Here is a 27167-nt window from a genome sequence, read left to right as displayed (position 1 = left end):
CTTGTTGGGTTGCTCAAAAATACAGAGCAATGTTGTGATAGTGCCACTTGTCTTGTACAAATTAAAAATGCAAACATCAAAAAATGACTTCTTTAATAAGCAGCAATGTGTAAAGATTACAGAAGACTCACAGTTCCTGGGGATGGCAGACACTCCTTGTGGAACATGTGTCTGCAGTGAAACACCACCACACCAAATGCTTGAGCCGTGTCTGAAACAAGCAGAGTGTGTGAGTCAAGCACCCAAAGTTTGGGAATGAAATTGATGATTGGGCAGCAACATATATATCATTTTTATATTTGTATATAAAATATTTTTGAATTAATTTTAAATAAAAAAGTTGCACATTAAAGGTGCTTAAGAGGATGTTTTGTTTTATACATTTTTGCAATATTACTTGAAACTGTCTTTACTAACTGATAAAAGACTATTTATTAGGTGCACTGAAAGGAATAATACTAATATACATCATCTGTGCACGAGGTAGGGCCTTAAAAACATCAGCCAATCGTTGGCCCTCTGGCTTGTCAATCACTGCCGTGACGTTCCTTGTGAGAGACGTGCGCGGATTGGCCCTCTGGAACCGGAAGTCCAAAAATGCTAACCCGCTTCTGGGTTTTGCCTACAAAAATGCGTCATCCCTGAGGCACTCTATACTCGTGCAGGAGTTTTGGGAGACGTTCCCTCAAAAGGAGGGGGGGTTTTTCTTACGCATGCGCTCATTTCAAAAACTCAGCAACAGTCTTTGGTTTCTCACTCGACAAAAAGATCCTCTTTAGCACCTTTAAATGAAACTATATATAAAACACTGGTCTACAATTTTTAAAAGTCATCTGCTTCTGAGATAAAATGTGCTATTATGAATTTTGATGTGCTGAATTCAAATATGAGGATTAAAACAACTGTGTACCGTTTCCAATATAAGTTTTTACATTTTGTATGTTGTGTATATAATACCTACACTTTAAAAATCAGCTAAATGTGGCCCTCTAGGAGTTGAGTTTTGCACCCCTGCAGCTGATTTCTATAGCTGATCTAGGTCAATTTGTTCAGCAGAGTGATGTAAGTTTCATTAAGATTGCATCATCCATGTGTGACAATACCAGCTTCAAACTGCACCATTCATTGTTTTGCCTAAAAGCAAGTACTGTCCAAACCCAGTCATAGATTTATTCCATAGATCCAGTCAAAGATGTATTTTAGTCATTTCTTGTTTGAACTGAGATCCCTTACCTTTTATTACTCACTTATTCTCCACCAAGGGTCATATATACTGTCCAATAGCATATCTTTAAACCAGAGCCAATCAACCATTTTCTCAGTGACCCAGAAGTAAGTTTTGGAAGATCATCTTTATTCCATATTTGTAAGATGGACTTTTCGTCTCTTTCCACTCTCAATCTGTCTAAAGCCTATAAAAACCAGTCTTCATGTATTTCACAACACTTCAGCTTGTGATTCAAATTAAGTGGGGGTCATTTTTTAGGATTCTTTACCTAACCTAAGTCTCTGAGATCCTGAAACCTTGCACTTCTGGAGACTCCAGGTAGGTTGCAGTTCTGGAAAATGTTGGCGCTGGAGACTAAAGGGTTCCTGATGGTTTCACACTTAATTCTTAATTCGTTGCAATGTTAACATGTGTCTTTTCTTGTCCGCCTGTTTTTGTCTGACCCTGCTGACCCAATGAGCATTTCACTGTCCAGTGGTCATGCTTTAACTTTGCAGTTAGTATTGCATCTTTCTCATGAGCATTTAATAATTTTTGACTTTTCAATCTGAGTTAAATATCTTTTTTTGACAAATTTTGCCTGTAAAAGAAAACCTGCCTAATAATTATGCACACCTGAATATCAGGCATTTTTCATTTCTAGCCTTCCTTAAAGGTGATAAAGAGGATCTTTTCGTCGACTGAGAAACCGAAGACTGTTACTGAGTTTTTGAAATGAGCGCATGCATAAGAACAACCCCTCTCCTTCACAGCTCATTTCAAGGGAACGCCTCCCAAAACTCGTGCATGAGTATTGGAACATGAGTGTTTACCACCGGCATTCACTGTGTCGTGTTAGTGGATTCATTATGTCGGACTCACCGCAGGTAACTCATAATCTGCAGTTGTTATTCCCGTCTCCTGACAAAAACATTGCATGCGGTGCCTGTAGAGTGTGGAAAGTTACTGGAGCACGCAGCCGGGCTCGTCTGTCACAAGGAACGTCACGGCAGTGATTGACAAGCCAGAGGGCCAACCGTTTACGCGATGATCGCGTAAACGATTGGCTGATGTTTTTAAGGCCCTACCTCGTGTACAGATGATGTATATTAATATTATTCCTTTCAGTGCACCTAATAAATAGTCTTTTATCAGTTAGTAAAGACAGTTTCAAGTAATATTGCAAAAATGTATAAAACAAAACATCCTCTTTAGCACCTCCAACAATTATATATAATTTATAAATGATTAAGTTCAAAATTTATTGTAGTTATTAAGGTTGATGTGGTTTGGAATTGGTAAAATGTGCTTGGAATATGATCAGAAAATCAACTTGCCTAATAATTCTGCACACGGTATATTTTATATATTTATGTATACAAACGGACACATAAAAAGTGATCAAGGCATACCTGGTGGTAGAATGGGAGTGTGGCAGGATTCACAGATATTTTCCTCTATGAGAAATGAAAGAAAGAGAACTTTTGTAGCATTTCTAGCGAACAAAATAGCTGCTGATTTTATCTGATCTTTACCTGATCCTAATAAAACATTCAAATAACAACACATTTGATTACCATCCACCCGCACTCCTCTCTTCTGTGTCCTGTGCATCCTCTGCAGAAGAGACAGCGAATCGGCCACCAGGATCTTCTTACAGCCCTCTCTCAGCAAGATCTACAGGAACACAAAATGATCAAGCAAATGTATCTAGTTATATTTGCACACTAGCCTGAATGGCGTTGGTTTAACCACCTGTAGATTGTAGTCCTGTAGGATTTTGACCAGAGAGTCTCTGAGGTTAGGAATCTCCATCCCTTCTTTAATGCGGTGAATAAGCAGGATGGGGTCCACATGGGTTCCGATGTTATTCAAGAGGCCTGTGATAAACGCTAGAGTGAAGAAAACAAATAAGACCAAAAATCATTAATACTGTAGTCTCAAACATGCATCAGGAAGCAGAAAGAGCTACTGTAGATTGGGGTTTCGTACGTGGTTTGTCTATAGAATAAGAGATGAGATCTTCCCAGAGTTCTCTGTCATCCTGCTCTTTGGCAAACTCGATGGCCTTGTCCACATCTGCCAGCTCCTCCATGATCATCTGTAAGGCACGTCTGCAGTTTCCCATACGACCTGAGAGGAGAAACCATCATAAGTCAGAAGAACTAAAGCCAGTTGAAATTTTAGTATAGGGAACACATATTAACAATTAACTATGACTTTTCCCTCAATAAACTCCTAATTTACTGCCTATTAATAGTTAGTAAGGTAGTTGGTTTAGGTATTGGGTAGGATTAAGAATGTAGAATAAGGTCATGCAGAATATGTGCTTAATAAGTACTAATAAATAGCCAATATTCTAGTAATATGCATGTTAATAAGTAACTAGTTAAAAGAGCCTAAAATAAAGTTACCAAAATTTTTATTCAAAGTTACTGAAATTTTACACATAGTGACTTTTCTGTTGCACTGGATCACACTTGCAGTGTTGAGAACTATGAAGTTTTCAGTTTCTATGACAGAAATGCACAGATCAATGATTCAGAACTCACTGAGCAGGAAGACCGTCTCTTCTACAAAGTGCCTCTGCTGACAGATTTCTAGAGCCTGAAACAGAGGACACAGAACAACTGTTCAAAGACTGTGTAAGGATATATATACAGTGCTCAGCGTAAATGAGTACACCCCCTTTGAAGAGTAACATTTAAACAATATCTCAATGAATACAAAAACAATTTCCAAAATGTTGACAAGACTAAGTTTTATATAACATCTGTTTAAGAAAAGGTAAGAAAGGGAAAAGGTAACCTTTCATGTAAGAAAGGTTAATAATATTACTTGGATTACACATTTTTCAGTTTTACTCAAATTGAGTACACCCCACAACAAAAACTACTACATCTAGTACTTTGTATGGCCTCCATGATTTTTAATGACAGCACCAAGTCTTCTAGGCAATGGAATGAATAAATTGGCGACATTTTGCAACATCTATCTTTTTCCATTCTTCATGAATGACCTCTTTTAGAGACTGGATGCTGGATGGAGAGTGATGCTCAAATTGTCTCTTTAGAATTCCCCATAGGTGTTCGATTGGGTTCAGATCAGGAGCCACTGAATCACTTTCACCCTGTTTTTCTTCAGTAGTGTGTTTAGGATCATTGTCATGTTGGAAAAGTACACAACGACCAAGGTAATGGAGTGATGGTAGCATCTTCTCTTTCAGTATAGAGCAGTACATCTGTAAATTCATGGAGCCATCAATGAAATGCAGCTCCCCGACACCAGCAGCACTCATGCAGCCCCACATAAGGACACTGCCACCACATTTCACTGTAGGCACCATGCATTTTTCTTTGTATTCCTCACCTTTGCGACACCATACAGTTTTGAAGCCATCAGTTCCAAAAACATTTATCTTGGTCTCATCACTCCAGAGTACAGAGTCTCAGTAGACTTCATCTTTGTCAGCATGGGCCCTGGCAAACTCTAGGTGGGTTTTTTTTTTTTTTGTGCCTGGGCTTTAGGAGAGGCTTCTTTCGTGGACTTGCCCATGCCATTCCTCTGCAGTGTACGCCGTATTGTGTCACGGGAAATAGTCACCCCAGTTTGGCTTTCTACTTCTTTAGATAACTGCAGTGAACTTGCATGCCGATTTTCTTCAACCCTTCTCATCAGAAGACGCTCCTGTCGAGGTGTTAACTTCCATGGATGACCTGGACGTCTCTGTGAGATGTTTGCATTTCCATCTTTTTAAAATTTTTGTACCACTTTTGCTACAGTATTCTGACTGATAAGTGAAGCTTTGCTGATCTTCTTGTAGCCTTCACCTTTCTGGTGTAAAGAAATTATTTTCTTTCTCAGGTCTTGTGACATTTCTCTTCCATGTGGTGCCATTGCTGACAGCAAGAAATGAGAAGGGGTTTTAACACCCTTTTATAGTCAACTATCTGCTGGACACCTGTGTAATGAATAATTAGACATACCTGTATTTGAATTCTTGTTAAATTAGACATTTGTAGTCTAAAATTTAGCTTTGCTCCAGAGACTTTCAGTGGGGTGTACTCATTTTTGCATCACCCTAATTTGAGTAAAACTGAAAATTTTGTTCTCTAAGTTATATTAATAACCTTACTTTCATGTTATAAGTTAAACAGATGTTATATAAAACTTACTCTTGTCGACATTTTGGAAATTGTTTTTGTGTTCATTGAGATATTGTTTAAAATGTTAATTTTTGTGGAAAATATTTTTTTTTTGTAACATTGTAAATCTCTTTACTGTCTAAATCTTAATGAGCCCAAATTTTGAACAGCAGTTTAAGAATAAGTTAATTTATTATTTCAGTTTTGGGGGTAGTGCATTACAAGTAACGCGAGTTACGCAATCAGATTACATTTGTCAAGTAACTAGTAAAGAGTTACTTTGTTCTCCTATTTATTGACTTACACCTCTACTGTGGAGTGCAGAGGCGTTGTATGTGCTGTGTAAACATGATGATCGTTATTCTAGTTCTAGACTAAATGTGAGCATACATTTACTAATTATTCTTCTGCAGTCCAGAATAAGTGATAAAGATTGTTTCAGTCACTCCGCATTTACTTTAAATAATGTTTAAATGGTGTAATATTTATGAATTTTACTATGTACTTGCCCATTTCATTGTGTCTGCTGTGCTCTTGCCGAGAGAGCCCGCCCACACTCTCTTCTGATTGGCTGTAATTTTTGATTGATTTTATCGCTTCTCATTGTCGCGTTGCGTCTAGTGTGGACAGTCAAATTGTTTGTCGCTGGAATCTTATTACATTGCGTCTGGTTAGGACACAGTGTGAGGCTTATTCATTTCACTTTTGGTGTGAAAGGGCTTTAACATTTGCCAAAAATAGAACAGCCCAGATGAGAAAAAGTAACGCAAAAGTAATGTAACACATTACTTTCCATAAAAAGTAAGGGAGTAATGCAATATTGCAATGCATTACTTATAAAAGTAACTTTCCCCAACACTGATTATTTTCTATTTAACATGGCGTAAATTTTGTACAGACCTTCTCTAGCGGACAGTGCATGCTTTCTCTGAGGAAGGGCAGTAGGTTGGGTCGATCAAACTCAGCATACAAACTGATCTGCCTCTCATGGTACTTCTGCCCCTTATGGTGGTCTCGCTTAAACAGCTTGTGCAAATACTGGAAGAGAAATAGGCAAAAAGGAAGTTAAGCAACCAAAGTTGACTATTTCTGTTATTTCTATTTCTATATTCTGTTATATTCTGGATCCTTCATACACATCTGCATGATTAAAACAGCTCATATTTAGCATACCACATGTAACAGCTCAGGTCTGTCTTTTAATTCTTCCACCACTTTGTCCATCTGAGGGAGAGAAACACACAGATGTTCGTCTATACAGAGAGTTTGAGAGGGTTTAATCAGAAGACAGAGGCCACTGCACTGAACTCACCGATATTTTATCTTCATTATCCAGCAGCATGTCAACAGCTTTCTGAAAAGAAAAAAAAAAAAAAACAGAGAGAACAAAGAGGTGGACGTATCCTTCAGACACATCACTGTGACTATAAATCACATTCTTCCAGTCATCTATAATACATATGGGCAAAACAATCCATAACTTCATGAACTTATGAACTTGACATTTCATTTCAAGTTTCTTGTATTAAATTCTAAAACAATAAGGTCAAAAGCAAAAAAAACCTCTTTGTCAAAATCCATTAACAGAACAATCTTGTCCTTGATGGAGGAGAAGAGGTTGTGTTTGTGAATGAGCTGGTAAACATCTTTATGCCTCAGTTTCAGGTAGATCTCCAGAGCACGATCATAACGCTGATCGTACGTGTACCTGCACACACACATATAAGACCAGTCTGACCTCATGCAGAGCTGCTTCAAAATTGTTACAAGCTTTTATTACACAATGATAAATTGGCAACATTCACTCACAGCTCAGCCAGTGTGGTGAGCAGAATACTGTTGGTTGGGTCCTTCTTCAGGTGTTCATTCACTGCCTGAACTATAGCCATGTTGTTATACAGCTCTCCTGGCCACTCACGAATCAGTGTAGCAAAACCCTGTGTGCGAAACAACAAAAGGAATTTCCTTGCTTCCATGAAAGGATGTTGTTGTGATGCATTCACATTTTGAAACCTTAATCTTATGGTCTATCTAAGAGGTTACAATCTTATGTTTATACAATTGAAAAAAAATGTCATGAAATACACATACCTCATAATCAGTCTTGAGGAACTCATGAAGGATCATCTCATAAATCGCTGGTCGAAGACGCAGGTCTCCTCTTGGTAAGTACTGACTGATGGCCTGACAGAAAAAAGAATGAAGTGGGTAGTTTATGTGTAAATGCTAAAATAATGCATTTTGGCTTAAGATTATTATTATATTTTTTATATTTTAAAATGTTATTACTTTCTTAGACATTTGTCAAAATCAGTGTGGTATATAACTGTTAAGTGATAATTAATAATAACAATACTAATATCACATTATTATTATTATAAGTCTTGAAAAAGTAAAAAAATAAATGACATAATATTATATTATTGCTTAAAAAAAAAAAAAAAAATATATATATATATATATATATATATATATATATATATATATATATTATTCATTTTTTTATATGAATATATATATATAATCCTTCATGATATATATATATATATATATATATATATATATATATATATTCATATAAAAATGAATAATATATATATATATATATATATATATATATATATATATATATATATATATATATATATATATATATATATATCATATAAAAAAATGAATAATATATATATATATATATATATATATATATATATATATATATATATATATATATATATATTCTTTTTTTTATATTAATTGTTCACTTCTCAGAAATTTGTCAAAGTTAGTGTGGTACATAACTACTACTACTAATAATATCATCATCATCATCAACCTGATTTTTGTATTATTGATTGATTGATTGATTTCTATTATTAATAATAATTGCAATGCAATAATTACAGAAAATTAAAGATCACACTAAAAGTCTTGAAAGAAAGTTTAAAAAAATAAATGGCATAATATTATATTTTTGCTTAAATAATAAGTTCTGTTTTAATATATTATTCATTTATTTTTTATATTAATTGTACATTTCTCAGAACTTTGTCAAAGTCAGTGTGGTACATAACTAATATTAATAATAAATATTATCATCATCATCATCATCATCATCATCATCATCACTGTTTTTATTAAATTCATTTCATTAATTATTATCCTCACTGATATTATATTAGTATTTACAAGTCCTGAAAGTAGGCAAATAATTCTACACTCACTTTCAACTGTCCAATGGTTTTGAACCTGTACACTTCATTCTCCCAGAGATCCATGTTCCTTCCTAGCACTTTTTGACACTTTCTATCAGTGAGGAATATAGAGAGTGAAATGGGTCATACATCAAAGCTTCCTCTTATTTTAAATGGTTAACAGCTTATTAAATCAAGAGACTTGATGTCCTGTACCTGGCAGCTGTGTCATAATCTCCTTTCTCCACCAGATGATTGATATACGCCATTCCAATTTTCTATTCAGAGAGGAAGCACCCATATTGTGATTCCAGGTTATTATCTGATAGTGTTATATTAAAAAAAGACACAGCATCAAATTCACATTTTAAGTTTCATTTGTTTTCACCTGTACGTCATGACGTTTAATGTTTTTGAAGCTGATCTCTGCAGCCATCAGTGCTTCCTGTGACAAAGATCCAAATCAAATCAGAAATCGTTAAAGCACAACTCAGATTTTTAAATGTTATGATATAAATGCTTCCTTAGACTGCTGAACTCATACCTCATATTTCTTCTTCTCCAGAAGCCAGTCGATGTGGTCATCCTGGTCTCTTTCTTTAGCCACTACAATGTCTTTAGGACTAATGATATAGAATAGAGACTCTCCCTCTGAATGTTCTGGAAAAATAGCACAGATGGGCTTTAAAACAATTATATCAAAATGGGAATTGAATTGATTAAATTGGGGATTGAAGGCGATTTGTATGCCACTCCATCATTATGGTATTCCAGTTGTTCATTCATTCTGTCTTCATCATACCGAGCCTGTAGTCCCTGCACTGGTTCTCCTGGAAGTTGCGTACAGTGAGAGCATCAGATGAAATCTCCTCACAGCCCTCGGGTAACGGCTGGATGATGTCTAAACGAGGCCGTGTTCTGAACTCTTCCTCCTGTGACAAACACAATTATATTTGTTAATATATACATTTTACTCTCACAGTAATTTAAATGACTTTAATAGTCATTCGTGATAACTGGGATTTAAAAATTAATTATTATAAAACCATGACTTAAGATTTTATTAATTTCCATACATTTCTGTCATATATCTAGGTTTTCCAAGATCCAATCCTAGTTCTAAAATAAACTGGCAAGTGTCGAGGGAACGAATTAAAATAAAGCTTACATCTTCATTTTTTTAACTTGAATTAAAACGTTTGTCTTATTTTAAATAATTTTAAGTCATCTTGCTTACTGCAGAGCCAAATGATGTCTCCTAATAGAGTAATAGTCAGTAGGTGGATCTTGACATCTAGCTCCCCCTTTGCTGGACTTATTGGGTGGAGATAGATGGCCCAACCACACCCAAACCCTACCCATAACCCTATCGCTAAACATAAATTTTGTCCACAGAGGTAGAGCTGGACTAGGTCAAACTCCACCCATTACGTCCTGAGAGGAGGAGCTGGATGTCATTTGAGCACCACTTGATTATGGGCAAATTCCAATTGGAAGGGAGCATCCCTTTGCACTACTCCCTTCGAAGAGCAGAGCCCTTGAAGTGGGGACTTTGGAGAGAGCAGGGCACTTGCGTGCCATTATGTAGCTGTTTGGAATGCACTTGACTAAGGGAGCAACGTAATTTCTTTATTATTTTCACCTGGGATGTTCCCATGACAACGCAGCAAGGTGTCCATCAGCTGATTAGCTGTTCTCATGATAGAAATTTCTTATTATTGCTGTTAACATAGCTGTTGCAAATAAACAATCATGTTTATATATATTTTAAAATATGTTATACAGTGGCATGAAAAAGTTTGTGAACCCCTTGCAGAATCTGTGAAAATAAGAATTATTTTAATAAAATAAGAGGGATAATAAAAAATGCATGTTATTTTTTGTTTAGTACTGTCCTGAGTAAGATATTTTACATAAAATATGTTTGCATTTAGTTCACAAGACAAAACAATAGCTGAATTTATTAAGATAACCCCATTCATAAGTATGTGAACCATTGATTCTCAATACTGTGTGTGGTTACCTGATGATCCACAACTGTTTTTATGTTTTGTGATGGTTGTTCATGAGTCTCTTGTTTGTCCTGAGCAGTTAAACTGAGCTCTGTTCTTCAGAAAAATCCTCCAGCTCCTGCAGATTCATCAGTTTTCAAGCATTTTTGCATATTTGAACCCTTTCCAGCAGTGACTGTAGGATTTTGAGATTGATCTTTTCACACTGAGGACAACTGGGGGACTCAAACTCAACTATTAAAAAAGGTTCAAACATTCACTGATGCTCCAGAAGGAAACACGATGCATTAAGAGCCGAGGGGTAAAAACTTTTGAATTCAAATATCAAGGTAAACTGTACTTTATTTTTCTGCCGGGAAACATGCAAGTATCTTCTGTTGGTTCCCAAGGGCAGTACTAAATGAAAAACAATGATATTTAAAAAAAATAAGAAAAATTGTGACATCTTCATCCTGTTCAAAAGTTTAATGCTTAATGCATCGTGTTTCCTTCTGGAGCATCAGTGAATGTTTGAACCTTTTTTAATAGTTGTGTTTGAGTCCCTCAGTTGCCCTACAGTCACTGCTGGAAAGGATTTAGATATGCAAAAATGCTTGAAAACTGATGAATCTGCAGGAGCTGGAGGATTTTTCTGAAGAACAGAGCTCAGTTTAACTGCTCAGGACAAACAAGAGACTCATGAACAACCATCACAAAACATAAAAACAGTTGTAGATCATCAGGTAACCACACACAGTATTGAGAATCAACGGTTCACATACTTATGAATGGGGTTATTTTAATAAATTCAGCTATTGTTTTGTCTTGTGTACTAAATGCAAACATCTATTATGTAAAATAGCTTACTCAGGACAGTACTAAACAAAAAATAACATGCATTTTTTATTATCCCTCTTATTTTATTAAAATAATTCTCATTTTCACAGATTCTGCAAGGGGTTCACATACTTTTTCATGCCACTGTATATGTGTGTGTGAATGTATTCAGTGATTAGCTGGTTCAGGTGTGTTCAATCAGGGTTGGAGCTAAACTCTGAAGGACAGTGGCCCTTCAGGAGCAGGTTTAGACACCCCTGGTATAAGGTTATGGTTAGGGTGTGGCTCGACATTCAAGCTCCACCCATTATGTCCAGAGATGGACATCAAGCTCCACTGATTGGTTCTGCAGTTAGCAGCCTCTCCATCTTGTGGCCCCTTAAACATTATAATAATGGGTAACTAAGACCCCATAATGGGTCTTAGCCCTGTGGTTGAGAACCACTGATCTTAAAAGATATTCTGGAATACTTTACATTCTACATCTAAAAAGATGACGTTTTCAAGTAGCACTGGTGAGAGTGGGTAATATTACCATGTGCTCAGAGTTCTCTTTGACATAGTAAAGAGTGACCAGCTGATCTGCTAAAGGCGCCAGTCCACTAATGAAGAACTCAGTCTCAAATGCTGACACTGAAAGAAATCAAAGAAACCAAAACACGTCATTAAGTTATGCTATTGTACAACTTGAGAGTGAGTAACTGATACCAGAATTTTAATTTTTGGGTAAACTTTCCCTTTAAAGGGGTCATATGATGCTATTTTAAAAAAGCATTATTTTGTTTATTAGGTGTAATAGAATAGGCTAACATGCTTTAATTTTGAAAAGAAAAAAAAAAAACACAATTTTCCCCACATACTGTACATTATTGAAGCTCCTCTATTCCCAGTCTGTCTGAAACACTATGTGTGTCCCAATTTGCGTACTTATGCACTATTCTATGACGTTTTTAAGTATAAATAGTGCGAGTAGTGTGTTCACACTGAAAATTCCAAAAAGAAAAAATGCACTTTAAATACCCGGATGATGCACTAAATTAACGGGAAAAAAAAGTGGAATGTTGGACACACTGCACTCAACTGTCGCAGCTTTAATTACGTAGTGGAGGGGAAGGGAGGATCGTACTCCGTTGTTAAATGAAAAAATAGCCTTATACAATTCACGCACTACATGGATGAGTGCATAGTGCACAAGTACATAGTGTATAGTGCGTCATTTGGGACGCAACTATAGATTTCCTGTAGCTCAGTGGTTAGAGCATGGCACTAGCAATGCCAAGGTCATGGGTTCGATCCCAGGGATTGCACATACTCAGATACAAATGTATAGTATAATGCAATGTAAGTCGCTTTGGATAAAAGCGTCTGCCAAATGCATAAATGTAAATGTAAATGTAAATTTCTAAAAAGCCCCTCCTTCCGAAAAGCTCAGAGTGCTCTGATTGGCCAGCTGACCCAGTTCGTTGTGATTGGCCAAACACCTCAAAAGTGTGTCGGAAATGTAACGGTGCTTACCATAATCACAAGCTTCAGCTTCCAAAGCTTTAAGCAATTGTAAATACACAGTTAATCAGTAAAATGCACTAACTTTTGGGTTATACTCCTCAGAAACAGCTTTCTAAATAAATCTAAACCTCTGATTCCTAATTTTATTTTTAAACAAAGCGGTTTTGCTTTCGCATCCAAACACACAGTATCTCCGCGACATGACGACAACACTAGAATTCACTGAAGCCATGTCATCTCTCCTTGAGTATGCCCTTTGGGAGGGCATTATGCTAATATTTCATCTTGTGACATAGAGGAAGTTTGAGGAAGTAATAACAGGACTTCGATTGAGCCGTTTTAGGCAGGTCTGGATCAGTGTTCTCTGATAGATAGAATAAATCTCTTTGTGGGAGACTATCAGCTTTGTACCTTTGCAGATCATTTACATGCACACATACAGATAAATTACACACTAAAGGAAAAGAAAAACATTAAAAAGCATCATATGACCCCTTTACACTTAATAATGATGTTACATGTTCTCATGTGTATGACTGTAAATGCTTCAGTACCAATCTCAACGTAGCGACTGGGTAGATCTCTCATCTCTGTTGGGTCACGCTCTTTAACAACACATATCTGAGAAAAACAAATGAATCGTTATCAAATGCATTATAATTAAAATACTTGCTCTGCAGTTGTTCTGAACACACACCTTAACAGAAGAGCCCCAGCCGATGATCAGTGTGGTGTTGTCTTTCCAGCAAAGACTGCAGGGATACATATCTGGCCTAAGATTGGTGTTGTCCCGCAACACATTAGTGATGCGCTGTTTACTGCTAATGTCATAGATTTTCACACCCTGAAACACATCAAGTGCATTTTAGATAAAACTGTGACTAGTAAGGCATCTTAATTAATGTGTCTAAATCTGATCATACCACATTGTTTGCCCAGGCAATGAGGTTGGCTCTCCATTTCACATTGGTGATGTTTCCCTCTCCTTCATGCAGAACGCAGGTCTTCCAACGGTTCAGCCAGTTCCTCTCATAAAGCAAAAGCTATGGGACATATTTTATGAATGTTAGTGAGCATTTGCTCACAGAGATTCACCAACACTAAACAAAATATGCTGTATTACTTGCACTAAAACACCAGAGGGCAGTCGAACATAGAGCACAAATATGTACCAAACAGAGTGAAAGTCAATGTGACTACTGATTCTGATCAGAGACCATTTTTATCGTTTATCCTACACTCTCAAAAAAAGCGCAGAACTGCTGTCGTTTTTAAAAGGCAGTAATATTTACACTACCATTCAAACTTTGGGGTCAGTAAGATTTCTTGATGTTTTTGAAAGAAGCTTACCAAGGCTCCAAAAATAGTGAATAAATAGTAAAACAGTAACAGTAAAATTGGGAATACTATTACATTAAATGTTATTTTAATATATTTTAAATGTCATTATTCGTGTAACAGCAAAGCTGAATTTTCAGCAGTCATTACTCCAGTCTTCAGTGTCACATGATCATTCAGAAATCATTCTGTTATGCTGATTTAAAGAAACATTTTTTTATTAAATTCAATATAATTAAACATATTAAAAAAATAATTTCATATTTTTGTGGAAACTGATGCATTTTTATTACATGAATAGAAATTTCAAAAGAACAGCATTTATTTCAAATAGAAACATTGGCTTTACTGTCACTTTTGATTAATTAATGCATCCTTTGTGAACAACAGTATTTATTTATTTGAAAAAAACAACAACTTTTGAACAGTAGTGTACCTTAAAGGTACTAATATTTAATACCCTTTCATGGTAAATAAGGTAAAAAGGTGAACATTTTGAAAGGATACTGCCTCAGTGGCAGTTATGTTACATTATTTCATTTTTTCCCCAGTTTATGGTACAATTTCTTTGCAGAAGATTCAACAAAAATCAATACAAGCAGTATCAAAATCCATTTTACAAAAAGGCAACATTCTGTTCAACCTTTAGATAATGGGATATTCATAAAGCCACTTTAGTGAGCAGTATGACACAATGAAACCTCGGAAACAATAAATGCAATGGGAGAAGAATACTGTATATTGACATCTCATAAAAAGTCTAGAGAAGAGACTCGAACAATGGAATTTCTATGAAAAGGTGCTTAACAATTTAGTTTACTTTGATAAGTCTGCAATTGTCTGACATTATTTGGGCAAAAATGATATTTTCTGAGATAATAATCACGTGCAGAAAGCTACAATGCGCTTGGCGGATAACCTTGAATCAAAAGTGTCAAAAACGCCACACACAATCACACGCAGCCAACCTGACCTGACTGCGGAGAAAGTGACTGAAAGGAAAGACGGTTCAATGTCGCTTCAGTTCTACACTTTTAGCTATGTTAACAGATCACAGCGCAGCAATAGGAGATGACACTCCAAGAGCCGAGCAGACGGAATTGAATTGCCTTTGACAAGATGCGTCTTCAGTGGAAGCCGTATTGATTTTCATGGCAGGGCTGCATTATGGGGACCTTAAGCCAGGGAGAGAGAAGGAAACAAGCAGAAGTGGGAGGAAAATGCAGAGGACTTGGCCACCGTGGCGCACAATGGATGCCGTTAATTGCTTCTGATAAGCACAATGCAGTAACGGTGTGAAGCCATTTTATGAGAATCAATCGTGGCACGGAGGATAAAAATCTCTGATTTACAGAAATTGAGAAGACTCTATTTGAGTGGTTCAAGATTTGTACAGCTCAACAAAATCTCTAACAGTCCACTTTACAAAGAACCAGTGGAATTTATTCAAAATTCACATCACAATTAAAGTTTTTTTTTCCAGCCACAAGATGTCTGATCAGTGCATGCAAACAGATCAACTTCTTCTAAGTGCTTTTTACGACCGACCCAAACCCTGTTTTCATTTCTATAGATACATGGAGTCTGGAATGTCTCACACTATGGCATCTTGGGTTGGTAGCATTGCGTCCTTTGAAAAATGAGCGTATTTGTTTAGTCCATAAGCCAAAGAGTGTTCTACATGTTGCGAACACTATGGCACTCTATGTAATGACAGTTATTTATTGCGCAAGAAGAGACAACATCTCTCTAGTGAACAACACTTTGGAGAAAATGGACCACTCTCTCTCTCCGTGATGTTGACCCCGATGTAAGGCCAAGACGGTAAGAGCGTTTCATGCCGAACTGCTTCAGTTTGAGTAACCACTATACACGGCACTCAACGTGACAAAAAATGATTCCATTCTAATAATTTAGCTTAACCCTTGTGGTGAAACCTCAAGAGCAACAAAAAATTGGAGACAACAAAATATGTGTTTAGAATATATTTAGGTATAAAGGTGGCTTTTGATTTTCAAGGCATTCAAACTTCCTTTCAAAATTCAGAACAGTGGTTATGAGTGTGTTGTTTTTAATAAATCATTTTTATATTTTTGCAATAAGCCTGCACCCAATCTTGAATATTCACACTACTGTTCAAATGTTTGGGGTTGGTAAGTAAATGTTAAAAATTTGACCAATAATAACTGTTTTCTGTTTTAATATAAACTGCCCAGCCAAAAAAAAAAAAAGAAAAAAGGTGTTTTGACTTTAATAGGCAAATACTTAATAATCTATGAATGGATCATTATTACAGTGATTATTTCTAGCATGTTGTACATTTGGCAATGGTTCTTTTACTAACAGATGGAGTGTGTAGCTTTTCATTTCTTAACAAACAACCATGTCATCATGGCCATATTACAAGACGAAAATGCAAAGAATGGTTCAGAGAGCAAGAAGAAGAATTTTCACACAAGAATTGGCAGACCTTAAATTCTTTGGGATTTGCTGGAGTAGACTTTACAGAATGCTCACCTCTTGCATTGTATCTTGACCAAAATATGCAAAAGATGTACCTCTTGATGAAATAAAAGTTGTGATGTTATTTCCATCAAGAAGTGCATCCATTTTTGGTCAAGATCTTGTATTGACAATGTAAGAGGTGAAGTCTCCTCCAGTACATCCCAAAGATTTTCAATGAAATTAAGGTCAGGACTCAGAGATGCCAGTTCGTGTGTAAAATTGATAATTCATGCTCCCTCCCAAACTTTTTTTTTTTTACGTTTTGAGCCTGATGAATCTTGATATTGTCATCCTGATTCATGATTGTGATCCCTATGGTCATGATACGAATTCCTACATGGTTGTTTAAGAAATGAAAAGCTACACACTCCATCTGTTAGGGTTAAAAGAATAATTTCCAAACATACAGTATAACATGCTAGAAACATAATAATCACTGTAATAACGATTTGTTCATAGATTCTTAAAAGATCTGCCAATTTAAAATATAAACAGCAACCTTTTTTGGCTGGTCAGTGCATTCTAAAATGCAATTTATTCCCGTAAATGCAATTTATTCCTGCAAAGCTGAATTTTCAGCAGCTATTACTCCAGCCTTCAGTGTCACATGATCCTTCAGAAATTATTCTATTATGCTGGTTTGGTGGTCAAGAAACATTTCTTATTATTATTAAAGTTGCAAAAAGCTGCTGCTTTTTGATGAACAGAAAGTTAAAAAAAAGTATTTATTTGAAATGGAAATATTTGGTATGATTTTTAAAGAGTTTATTTTCACTTTCTGAATAAAAGTATGAATATCTTCCAAAAAAAAAAATAAAAAAATTTTATTAATCCCAATAATGTATTAATATGACGAGTGAGTCCCTGCTGAGCAAATGTGCTTTTGTTTCCTTTTGTGCTAGGTACAACGTCAGTGAAAGTTTTGTGTAGATGGAGATTGGAGAGGAATTATAATTGGAAAATGACTTAAGACTGGATTTGAACCTGCATCTGCCACATGAGCACTAGGGCTCAAAATTTCAAGAGCATCTGCACTGACCACTTAACCTGTGTGATTGGGAAGCTCCAGGGTTCAAGATTCTGAAGGCATGTGCATGTTTCAAAAGTTTGAGCAGCTTCTGAATGATTGGAGTCCTCTGTTGAGTTCTATTAAAATGTTTTAAAAAAAACATGATATTTTCCAAATAAATGCGTTTTTTGTAAAACGTAGAGGAGGAGGAACTATTTGTGGACAGTGAGGGGAATGGAATCCGGGCATAGCGCAGAACAGATTTGGAGCTGTGCCTCTAACACAGGGGATTCTGAAACTACTGGACTCACCTTATTTCCTCCAGTCACAAACTGTTTATTGTTGGACCTGATGAACTGAGGGTGTAGTGCCATAACCTAGAATTGAACAAGGGATTTTAGTTTAGTTTACGGCGAAACCTGAGTTAATATCAATGTCCACTCCAGTATTTCTAAAGCCATATAGTGCCTCAGAGGGGGTTAGACTGCATCCAGTCAAAAAAACATGCTCAATAAAGTCCTTTTTAACCCAGGAAAAGTTAAAGGATTGATCCTCACAGTCCAATACACAAAAGTATCGATATAAGAACATGACAGCACCGGCTCTCTTTAATGTGTGCCATAGGTGACATCACTCATGCTCAACAAACAGGCGGCTCATGCATGATATGAAATACTCTGGAGAAATCAATTAAGACGCGTAGCAGGTTGAAATTACATTGTTTTCGAGAATTATCAATGCTTGCTGTGACGGGAAATCGAAATCAAAGGGCTATTTCCCATCAGGCAGAAAAAACATTGCCAGGGGACCGACGACTTGCATTAACAGCAATAAGTTACCTTGATGGGACAGTCAAAGTTTTCATGGAAGCCCTCCCTGGTGTATAGGCCGAACACTTGCACCTGGAAAAGATGAGAGAGAAATTGAGAAAGAGAGACAGTGATGTCTTTTCTTTTTAAGGTAAAATCACTGTGGTCCAGAGATAACAGTTGACTTGAGCAAAGCATCAGACCATCCAGCGGGCTAGTTAACCATCTGCTAGACTCCCAATTAGTGTAAAGGTCAACTCTTTCTGCCCTCTCACGCTTTTATGCTACCAACTTAATCGCTAGCTGTGCTGCAGTCCCCGATGGCTACAAACAAGCATTTCACCTACACCTGTCTGTGTGAAACAAGAGGAAACTAAAAAAATAACTCTCTCTCTCTCAAAAAAAAAAAAAACACAACTCTATTAAAAAAGTAAAGTATCCTCTCGCATTTAAGATGATGTTTTGGAAACAAAACTATTGACTTCGAATTGTTTCCTTCTCTGGTCAGGCAACATACTTAGTCTTAAAATCATAATTTTCAAAGTAGAGTTTTTGGAAAAACCCTATTCAAAGACGTTCTCTTAAGAAATGTGTCATTTTGCATAACAATGGTAGCAAAGCAGTCGGTAAGTACAGTTGGGATTAACAGTGCAGAGAACAAAACAATGGCCTCCATATCAATTTTAATCAATAAAGTTTATCGTACGAAAACGTTTGACATTGTATCTTGTAGAATCATCAAAAGTACCGACTTTGGTACCTATCAGTACTGACATTTTAAAAGTGTGACGCTTTGAGCACTGTTGAGAGGATTCGTAAACACCTCTGATTGGCCATTGTGTTGACGTACTGGTCCGTGATAGACGCCTGCTTTCAAACGCTCCCAAGTGTATTTGTGTTAGTGCTCAGTGAAGAGCTTCTTTGCTGATTATTTACATGTTTTTACAGCGTTGATCATTGAAGCCAATCACAGACATATCCAATGAGCCGTGAACACAATGGTAAATCAGAGGTTTTCACGAATCCACTCAACAGTGCTCAAAGCGTCACATTTTTTATTATTATATATATTAAATTTCAGTACCGACTATGTACCGAACTGAATTAATTAGATGAATTAAATTTAAGTAAATTTTTCTAGATTTACAGTTTGGATAATCTATGAGCAAACAATACATTACTGTATATTATAAAGTTAACACACCATCTTTATCAAAAGTTTGTTCTTGTAACCTTGGTTGCAACCTACTTTACTTTGGAAACTACTGACTTTAAATTGCTCATATAAGGGCTGCACAATTAAATCATGATAACGATTTCTGCTTCTCTCGTTTAGTTCATAGCGATATTTGCCCCGTTGATTATTTGACCTCAAAACTTTATTTTTTTTTATTATTTTTTTTTAAACATTTCCGTTTTCTTGCATTGGTGAAAATGTAGCCTGGATGCCAGCCGAACTTGGCCCCGCCCACAACATTTTGAGGTCGGGGAGTTCGGTCTGGACTCGATACGTAGAGGAGTAATTATGCCCGAACAGAAACTGTTTGGACCAATCACATTTGTCGGGGCGATGATTGACAGATTATTACCAGAAACGTAATCAGCCACGTCATCAAAGAGCGCTTGGGTTGAATTAGTTTACAACAATGATGGCTGTTGTTGAAGAACTGCGATGTGTAGATTCCGCCATCGCGTCCGTTATAGAAGATATCGACAGCGCATTAATTGGCAAGTACTCTGTGTATACTTATTCTTTTTACAAAACCGGCAAAGGTTGTTTACGCTCATCTTCTACTAGTTCCAGCATGTGTGCAGTTGAGTTCTGTTGATAACTATGCGTCGCTCAACATACATCACTTACTCTGTAGCTCTGATTGGTTGTAGGTCTATTCAATTGAGATCTTTCCTGGATCGGTTGAAATACGCCCCCATAATCAAAGCCCAATGGAGCAGTATCAGACTCATATTCGAACTAGAATTGAGTATGACCACGTCAGGCTAGTGAAAATGGCTAAAAGAAGAAAAAAAGATGGCGGCCTGTCTGCATGAATTTGCTTTTTTGGAGCAATCAATCTTTGGTTTGTCTTATTTGCAACTGAACTGCTTCTCATATATCTAATGTCAAATTACAAAGCACTCACCAAATCATTAATCAAGTCATTACTCATTAGCCCTAGTTCATGTTTCCTTTTCTGGTCAGGCAACATTTCTATTTCTTGAAAAAACTAATAGTAAAAAAATGATGCTTCAAATACTCTTCCTCTTAAAAAAAAGTGTCATATTTTGTGTACCAATTGTAGCAAAGCGGTCAGTAAGTTGGGATTAACAGTGCAGAGGAGCGAACAATGGCCTCCATATCGATTTTAATTGGTGTATGTGCGACAAGATCTCACTTTCCCATAGGAACAGGGATAGACGTGGTCTATCATGCCACAGATCAGCCTGAGAATGCCACACTAGGTGCTGATGATTAGCCTCCGTGGACTGATAACAGCCAGCTCATGATCAATGAGCAGATAGAAGGAGAGAAGCAATAGAAATCACAGAAGGATCGAGAAGGAAAGGAGTTCTTTTTTTAACCACACATTTTAAAATGGACCAAATGCACACATGCTGTTTCTGCAGGTGTCAGAGTTGACGGAGCTGGTATTGAGTAGGAAGACAGGCACTGCATCATATCTTGCAAACAGAGAAAGATATGAAAACTCAAGTAAACAACTCCCTAGACTCTCATGGGGAAAATCACCAAGAATGAATTGTGCAATGCTGCTGATATTGTTTATTTGAGCATGTTGTTGATATAGACCCCAATTTACTAAAGCCTACAAATCAGGTAATAGCATAAACAAACTTAAAGAATTAGTGCTGAATGAGATTTGCATGACTTAAAGGATTAGTTCACTTTCAAACGAAATTTACCCGAAGCTTTACTTGCCCTCAAGCCATCCTAGGTGTATATGACTTTCTTCTTTCTGATGAACACAATCGGAGATACATTAATAAATATCCTGATGCATCTGAGCTTTATAATGGCAGTGAGTGATACCTTCAAGTAAGAGAAAGTGCTTCCATCCACATCCATCCATCATAAACATAATTCACACGGCTCTGGGGGGTTAATAAAGTCCTTCTGAAGTGAAGCAATGCGTTTGTGTAAAAAAAATAAAAAATCCATATTTAACAAGTTATGAAGTAAAATATCTAGCTTCCGCCAGACCGCCTTTCTGTATTCAACTTACGAAGAAAGTGTAAAACTCTTGCAGTTCAAAAGCCTTATGGTACGTCCTACACCTTCCCTATTCAATTTACAGAAAAAGCTTAAAGGGGACCTATTATGCCCCATTTTACAAGATAAAATAAGTCTCTGATGTCCCCAGAGTGTGTATGTGAAGTTTTAGCTCAAAATACCCCACAGATATATATTTTTTATAGCATGTTAAAATTGCTGATTTTTGGGGGTGAGTAAAAACGTGCCATTTCAGTGTGTGCCCTTTAAATGCAAATGAGCTGCTGCACTCTGCCTAAGAGGGCAGAGCTTCAAAGGCACATTCTCCGGAGTCAGTCATGACGCACTATAATTTCAGAAACTATGAATATATGCCTGCATGGAGATAGAACAGGTACGGTTTAGTTTAATTACGGTTCTTACTTATATTGTCGTCTTATTTTTATCCTCTATATTAGTACAAGCATGTTTACCGATGAGTTTTATAACGTTTATTGTACTTCACACAAAATATGAAGCCTCTGTTTTCACTCCAGAAAATCACTGAAAGAGCTTAAAGTGTGCATTAAAATATTGTCCATAAACACTCTCTCTCCCTTGCATTATCATCAACATACATAGCGAAGTGCACAGAAACACTCATTACAACTAACAGTAAACAAATATATAAAGACCTTGTGCCTTTTCGGGTGGTGCTTAATAAACTAAATAAACTTAATAAACTTTATATCCGTAAATCTCAGATGAACTGTAATAAAGTGCTTTCACCTTCATTACTGCCATAGCCAGTATCACTCCGGAGACTGTAAGCTGGATCATGAACAGTTTGTATCTATCATTGAGTAACACATTTTTTAGCAAAACCTGTGTTTTGTATTGTCCCTTTGTATTGACATTCATTCACAAAGTCTGGTGTGAAATGATTCATGCAGACATAAATGAATTTCAGTAGAGTTGAGAAAACTCTACTTTTAAAGTTTTTTCTTCGAAAACATAATTAATCCACCTTGTCTTCAACAGCTTAGATTTTGGGAGTAAATTGAGAGAGCTATGTGGATTAATTCATCCAGCTACAGAACACCTAAAATGTTTGGGAGAAGTTTTCATCAGTGCAGCAATGGCGGACTGTGTACAACTCGCTGTGAACTCACTCAGGGCAGTTCTATGTTAAAACAGCAGTGTCTGTCAACATTCGTGGGTGGAGCCTGTGGATAATGTCACGCCACAATGCCAGGAACCTGCAAACGGCTTGTTCTGAGACACTGCTTATGATTTATGGGGATTTAAAAAAAAGGAGTGGTTGGATTTTTGTCATTATAGGGTGGTTGTGTACACATACTGCCAACACACATTTATGTCCAAACACCATGCGAAAGTGAATTTTGTATAATAGGTCCCCTTTAACTGAAGCAAAACCAGTTTACACTTTCTTCGTAAGTTGAATATAGAAGGCGGTCTGGCAGAAGCTAGATATTTTACTTCATAACCTGTTAAATATGGATTACGCATCGCTTCACCTCAGAAGGACTCCGGAGCAGTGTGAATTACTTTTATGGTGGATGGATGTGGATGGAAGCACTTTCTTCAGCTCATACTCACTGGTATCGTTCAATGACATTAAATAGCTCGGATGTGTTAGGATATTTATGAATATATCTCCGATTGTGTTCATCAGAAATAAGAAAGTCATATACACATAGGATGGCTTGAGGGTGAGTAAAGCTTGAGGTAATTTTCATTTGAAAGTGAACTAATCCTTTAAATGCCCATATAGCAGGCCAGTTATGAGTGATGAGTTGTGGAGGATGCAACAGACTACTGCAATCTTGCATACTTTGCTGAAAGTGTACGAAATCATTCCACCAATGAATGGATCTCTTTAAAATGCCAATTCACTAGTCTTTTTATGTACTGTATGATTCTTATTTTCCTTTTAGTGTATAACTATTTCATTTTAATTAATTAATTTATCTAATTCTTCAATTTTTATTTCTTACTTGTTGTATAATTATTTTATCCGTAAAAAAAACCTGTGCCTAATTAAATGTGTGCATGAAGCAGATGCTGCAAATGAATGGGAATAATGCTAAGAAGATGGACTTGTTTTATAATTAATTTATTTTATTTATTTATTATTTTTTATTTATTTTTATGACTACTATTTTTTTATATTCTTTATATAAAGCAATTTGATTTACCATTATGCATGAAAAAAATACATACATTAAAAATGTGAAATGTATGTCTGGATATATGAGTGATTATTATTATTCTTTTCCATCATCAGTAACTTTCTGCTGCCATAATATAACATATACACAAACATTTCAATCAATTTATTGTCTCATTTCTGTGATTATGATTACAGACTAATATGACCTAGCTTCCTATTTTGACAAGCAACCTAACAAAACCTAACTGGATAGTTTAGTTCTGACAAGCCTCTTGGACCGGCCTGATGCTTAACATGATTTACAGAAGTAGAACTTGTTCCTGGATCAAAATTGTTTGTCCTTGAGAAACATTTTTATCAACCAATCATTGCTTCTAGATTTTAGAGGAAGGGTTCAGGAATTAGACCGGGAAGTACTGATTGATAAGTCACTGCCCTCTGATTTTAGAATAGACTGAGGGTTAGGGTTTGGATTAGATTGGGCTATGATTGGTTGGTCGTAAAGGACTAATAAAGGAAATTAAAGAGAAATGGAAGCTGAAGTGAATGAAGGAAATTCTCACCTTTCCATCCTCAGAGCAGATGCCAACATGATCACCGCTCTCATCCAAACTAATCTGGTTTATTTTCACTGGACTCTATAAGGATAAAAGACAGAGGAGGGAGAAACAGTCACATAATGTAATCAGACATAACATGGCATAACAGATCTACAGTATCTCACAGAAGTGAGTGTAAATATTTTATTATATATATATATATATATATATACTTTATATATATATATACTTTTCATGGACAACACTGTAGAGATGACACTTTGCTTCAATGTAAAGCAGTGAGTGTACAGCTTGTATAACAGTGTAAATTTGCTGTCCACTCAAAATAACTCAACACACAGCCATTAATGTCTAAACTGCTGGCCACAAAAGTAAAAGTACACCCCTAAGTGAAAATGTCCAAATTTGGCCCAATTAGCCATTTTCTCTCCCCAGTGTCATGTGACTCGTTAGTGTTACAAGGTCTCAGGTGTGAATGGGGAGCAGGTGTGTTAAATTTGGTGTTATCACTCCCACTCTCTCATACTGGTCACTGGAACATTCAACATGGTACCTAATGGCAAAGAACTCTCTGAAGATCGGAAAAAAAGACTTGTTGCTCTACATAAAGATGGCGTAGGCTATAAGAGGATTGCCAAGACCCTGAAACTGAGCTGCAGCACGGTGGCCAAAACCATACAGTGGTTTAACAGGACAGGTTCCAATCAGAACAGGCCTCACCATGGTCGACCAAAGAAGTTGAGTGCACGTGCTCAGCGTCATATCCAGATACATATATCCATATACAGACGTATGAGTGCTGCCAGCATTGCAGGAGAGGTTGAAGGGGTGGGGGGTCAGCCTGTCATTGCTCAGACCATACGCCGCACACTGCATCAAATTGGTCTGCTTGGCTGTCATCCCAGAAGGAAGCCTCTTCTAAAGATGATGCACAAGAAAGCCCGCAAACAGTTTGCTGAAGACAAGCAGACTAAGGACATGGATTACCGGAACCATGTCCTGTGGTCTGATGAGACCAAGATAAACTTATTTGGTTCAGATGGTGTCAAGTGTGTGTGGTGGCAACCAGGTAAGGAGTACAAAGACAAGTGTGTCTTGCCTACAGTCAAGTATGGTGGTGGGAGTGTCATGGTCTGGGGCTGCATGAGTGCTGCTGGCACTGTGGAGCTACTAGCCTGACGTGGTCATACTCAATTCTAGTCAGAATATGAGTCTGATACTGCTCCATTGGGCTTTGATTATGGGGGCGTATTTCAACCGATCCAGGAAAGACCTCAATTGGATAGACCTACAACCAATCAGAGCTACAGAGTAAGTTGTTGAGCGACGCATAGTTGTCAACAGAACTCTTCTTAGCGACCATCGGGGCCAGCTGATAAATCAAACTTTTGCCGAATCCCGTAGGAAGGACGGCAAAGACATCTTTCCCATCGACAAATGCCTTGATCGCGGTCCTCTGTTCCTCTTTTAAAATTAATGCGCTGTCGATATCTTCTATAACGGACGCAATGGCGGAATCTACACATCTCAGCCATAATTGTTGTAAACTAATTGACCTTTTGCAAAGACTCGTCCCCCTTAGTTACTGTTGCTTTGTCCGACAAGCCGTGGCGCTGTCATGCCACACAGTGTGGAAAATACATTGCGGAGCAAAGAAGAAACTGACAACACATCGACAGACGAGACAGAGCAGGTTACTTATGATATTAAACAAAGTCCCAGCGTTCAAACTGTGTAGTTATTAAAAAAATTAAAACAATAAAAACCGTGGCTCTTTAATGTGTTGTGACCATGATTGTGACAGATTGCTGTAGCGCCTCAGCTCAAGAGGCTCGTGAACCGATCATCTCTTCCTACTAGTCCATTTATAGCATCAAATAAACATGAATGAATGTTGTTTCAAACGCGGAAAGACGTCAGTATGCACAATTTTTCAAGTTTAACTCCACCGATGTTAATCTTCTAACTCCTGACTGCTTTGTTGGACAAAATGGCGGATGCGGCGTTCTGATTGGTTAGATCGCTTGTCAATCAAACTCCCCAAGCGCTCTTTGATGACGTGGGTGGTTACGTAATCGCAGATAGCCTGTCCATCATCGATTAAAGCCCGCCCTGGCAATTTGATTGGCTCGGCCTTCTGGGAGCCGAGCATAATTACTCCACAATGGATCGAGTCCAGAACGAACTTCCGAACTTCCCGTCCAAAAAATGTTGTGGGCGGGGTTCGGGCTGGCACCCAGGCTAGGGAGCTACAGTTCATTGTGGGAACCATGAATGAGCAGATCATGATCCCCTCCCTTCGGACACTGGCCCGCAGGGCAGTATTCCAACGTGATAACGACCCCAAACACACCTCTAAGATGACCACTGCCTTGCTAAAGAAGCTGAGGGTAAAGGTGATGGACTGGCCAAGCATGTCTTCAGACCTAAACCTTATTGAGCATCAGTGGGGCATCCTCAAATGGAAGGTGGAGGAGTGCAAGGTCTCTAACATCCACCAGCTCCATGATGTCGCCATGGAGGAGTGGAAGAGGACTCCAGTGGCAACCTGTGAAGCTCTGGTGAACTCCATGCCCAAGAGGGTTAAGGCAGTGCTGGAAAATAATGGTGGCCACACAAAATATTGACACTTTGGGCCCAATTTGGACATTTTCACTTAGGGGTGTA

At 37.2% G+C, this 27167-nt stretch overlaps 1 protein-coding gene across 1 annotated transcript in view; it reads right to left on the bottom strand.

Moving 5' to 3' along the window:
* Nucleotides 1–27167, bottom strand: part of vps41 (VPS41 subunit of HOPS complex) — a 42479-nt gene that overhangs the window by 1502 nt on the left and 13810 nt on the right. The window contains exons 5-28 of the mRNA XM_067378632.1: nt 24504–24578; nt 18572–18634; nt 18044–18109; nt 13804–13923; nt 13578–13724; nt 13435–13501; nt 11910–12007; nt 9349–9478; nt 9091–9206; nt 8935–8991; nt 8763–8824; nt 8577–8658; nt 7444–7536; nt 7162–7289; nt 6916–7060; nt 6665–6706; nt 6526–6576; nt 6253–6390; nt 3760–3814; nt 3200–3340; nt 2963–3099; nt 2785–2884; nt 2620–2664; nt 132–211 (exon numbers count right to left, since the gene is read on the bottom strand). Of these exons, the coding sequence (XP_067234733.1) occupies nt 132–211; nt 2620–2664; nt 2785–2884; nt 2963–3099; nt 3200–3340; nt 3760–3814; nt 6253–6390; nt 6526–6576; nt 6665–6706; nt 6916–7060; nt 7162–7289; nt 7444–7536; nt 8577–8658; nt 8763–8824; nt 8935–8991; nt 9091–9206; nt 9349–9478; nt 11910–12007; nt 13435–13501; nt 13578–13724; nt 13804–13923; nt 18044–18109; nt 18572–18634; nt 24504–24578 (2238 nt within the window). The remainder of the gene's footprint in view (nt 1–131; nt 212–2619; nt 2665–2784; nt 2885–2962; nt 3100–3199; nt 3341–3759; nt 3815–6252; nt 6391–6525; nt 6577–6664; nt 6707–6915; nt 7061–7161; nt 7290–7443; nt 7537–8576; nt 8659–8762; nt 8825–8934; nt 8992–9090; nt 9207–9348; nt 9479–11909; nt 12008–13434; nt 13502–13577; nt 13725–13803; nt 13924–18043; nt 18110–18571; nt 18635–24503; nt 24579–27167) is intronic.

Source organism: Chanodichthys erythropterus, chromosome 23 (genome assembly GCF_024489055.1).
Source record: "Chanodichthys erythropterus isolate Z2021 chromosome 23, ASM2448905v1, whole genome shotgun sequence".
Taxonomy (NCBI): Eukaryota; Metazoa; Chordata; class Actinopteri; order Cypriniformes; family Xenocyprididae; genus Chanodichthys; species Chanodichthys erythropterus.
The sequence above is the reverse complement of the archived record's forward strand: the minus strand, read 5'-3'. Positions and strand labels throughout refer to the sequence as shown.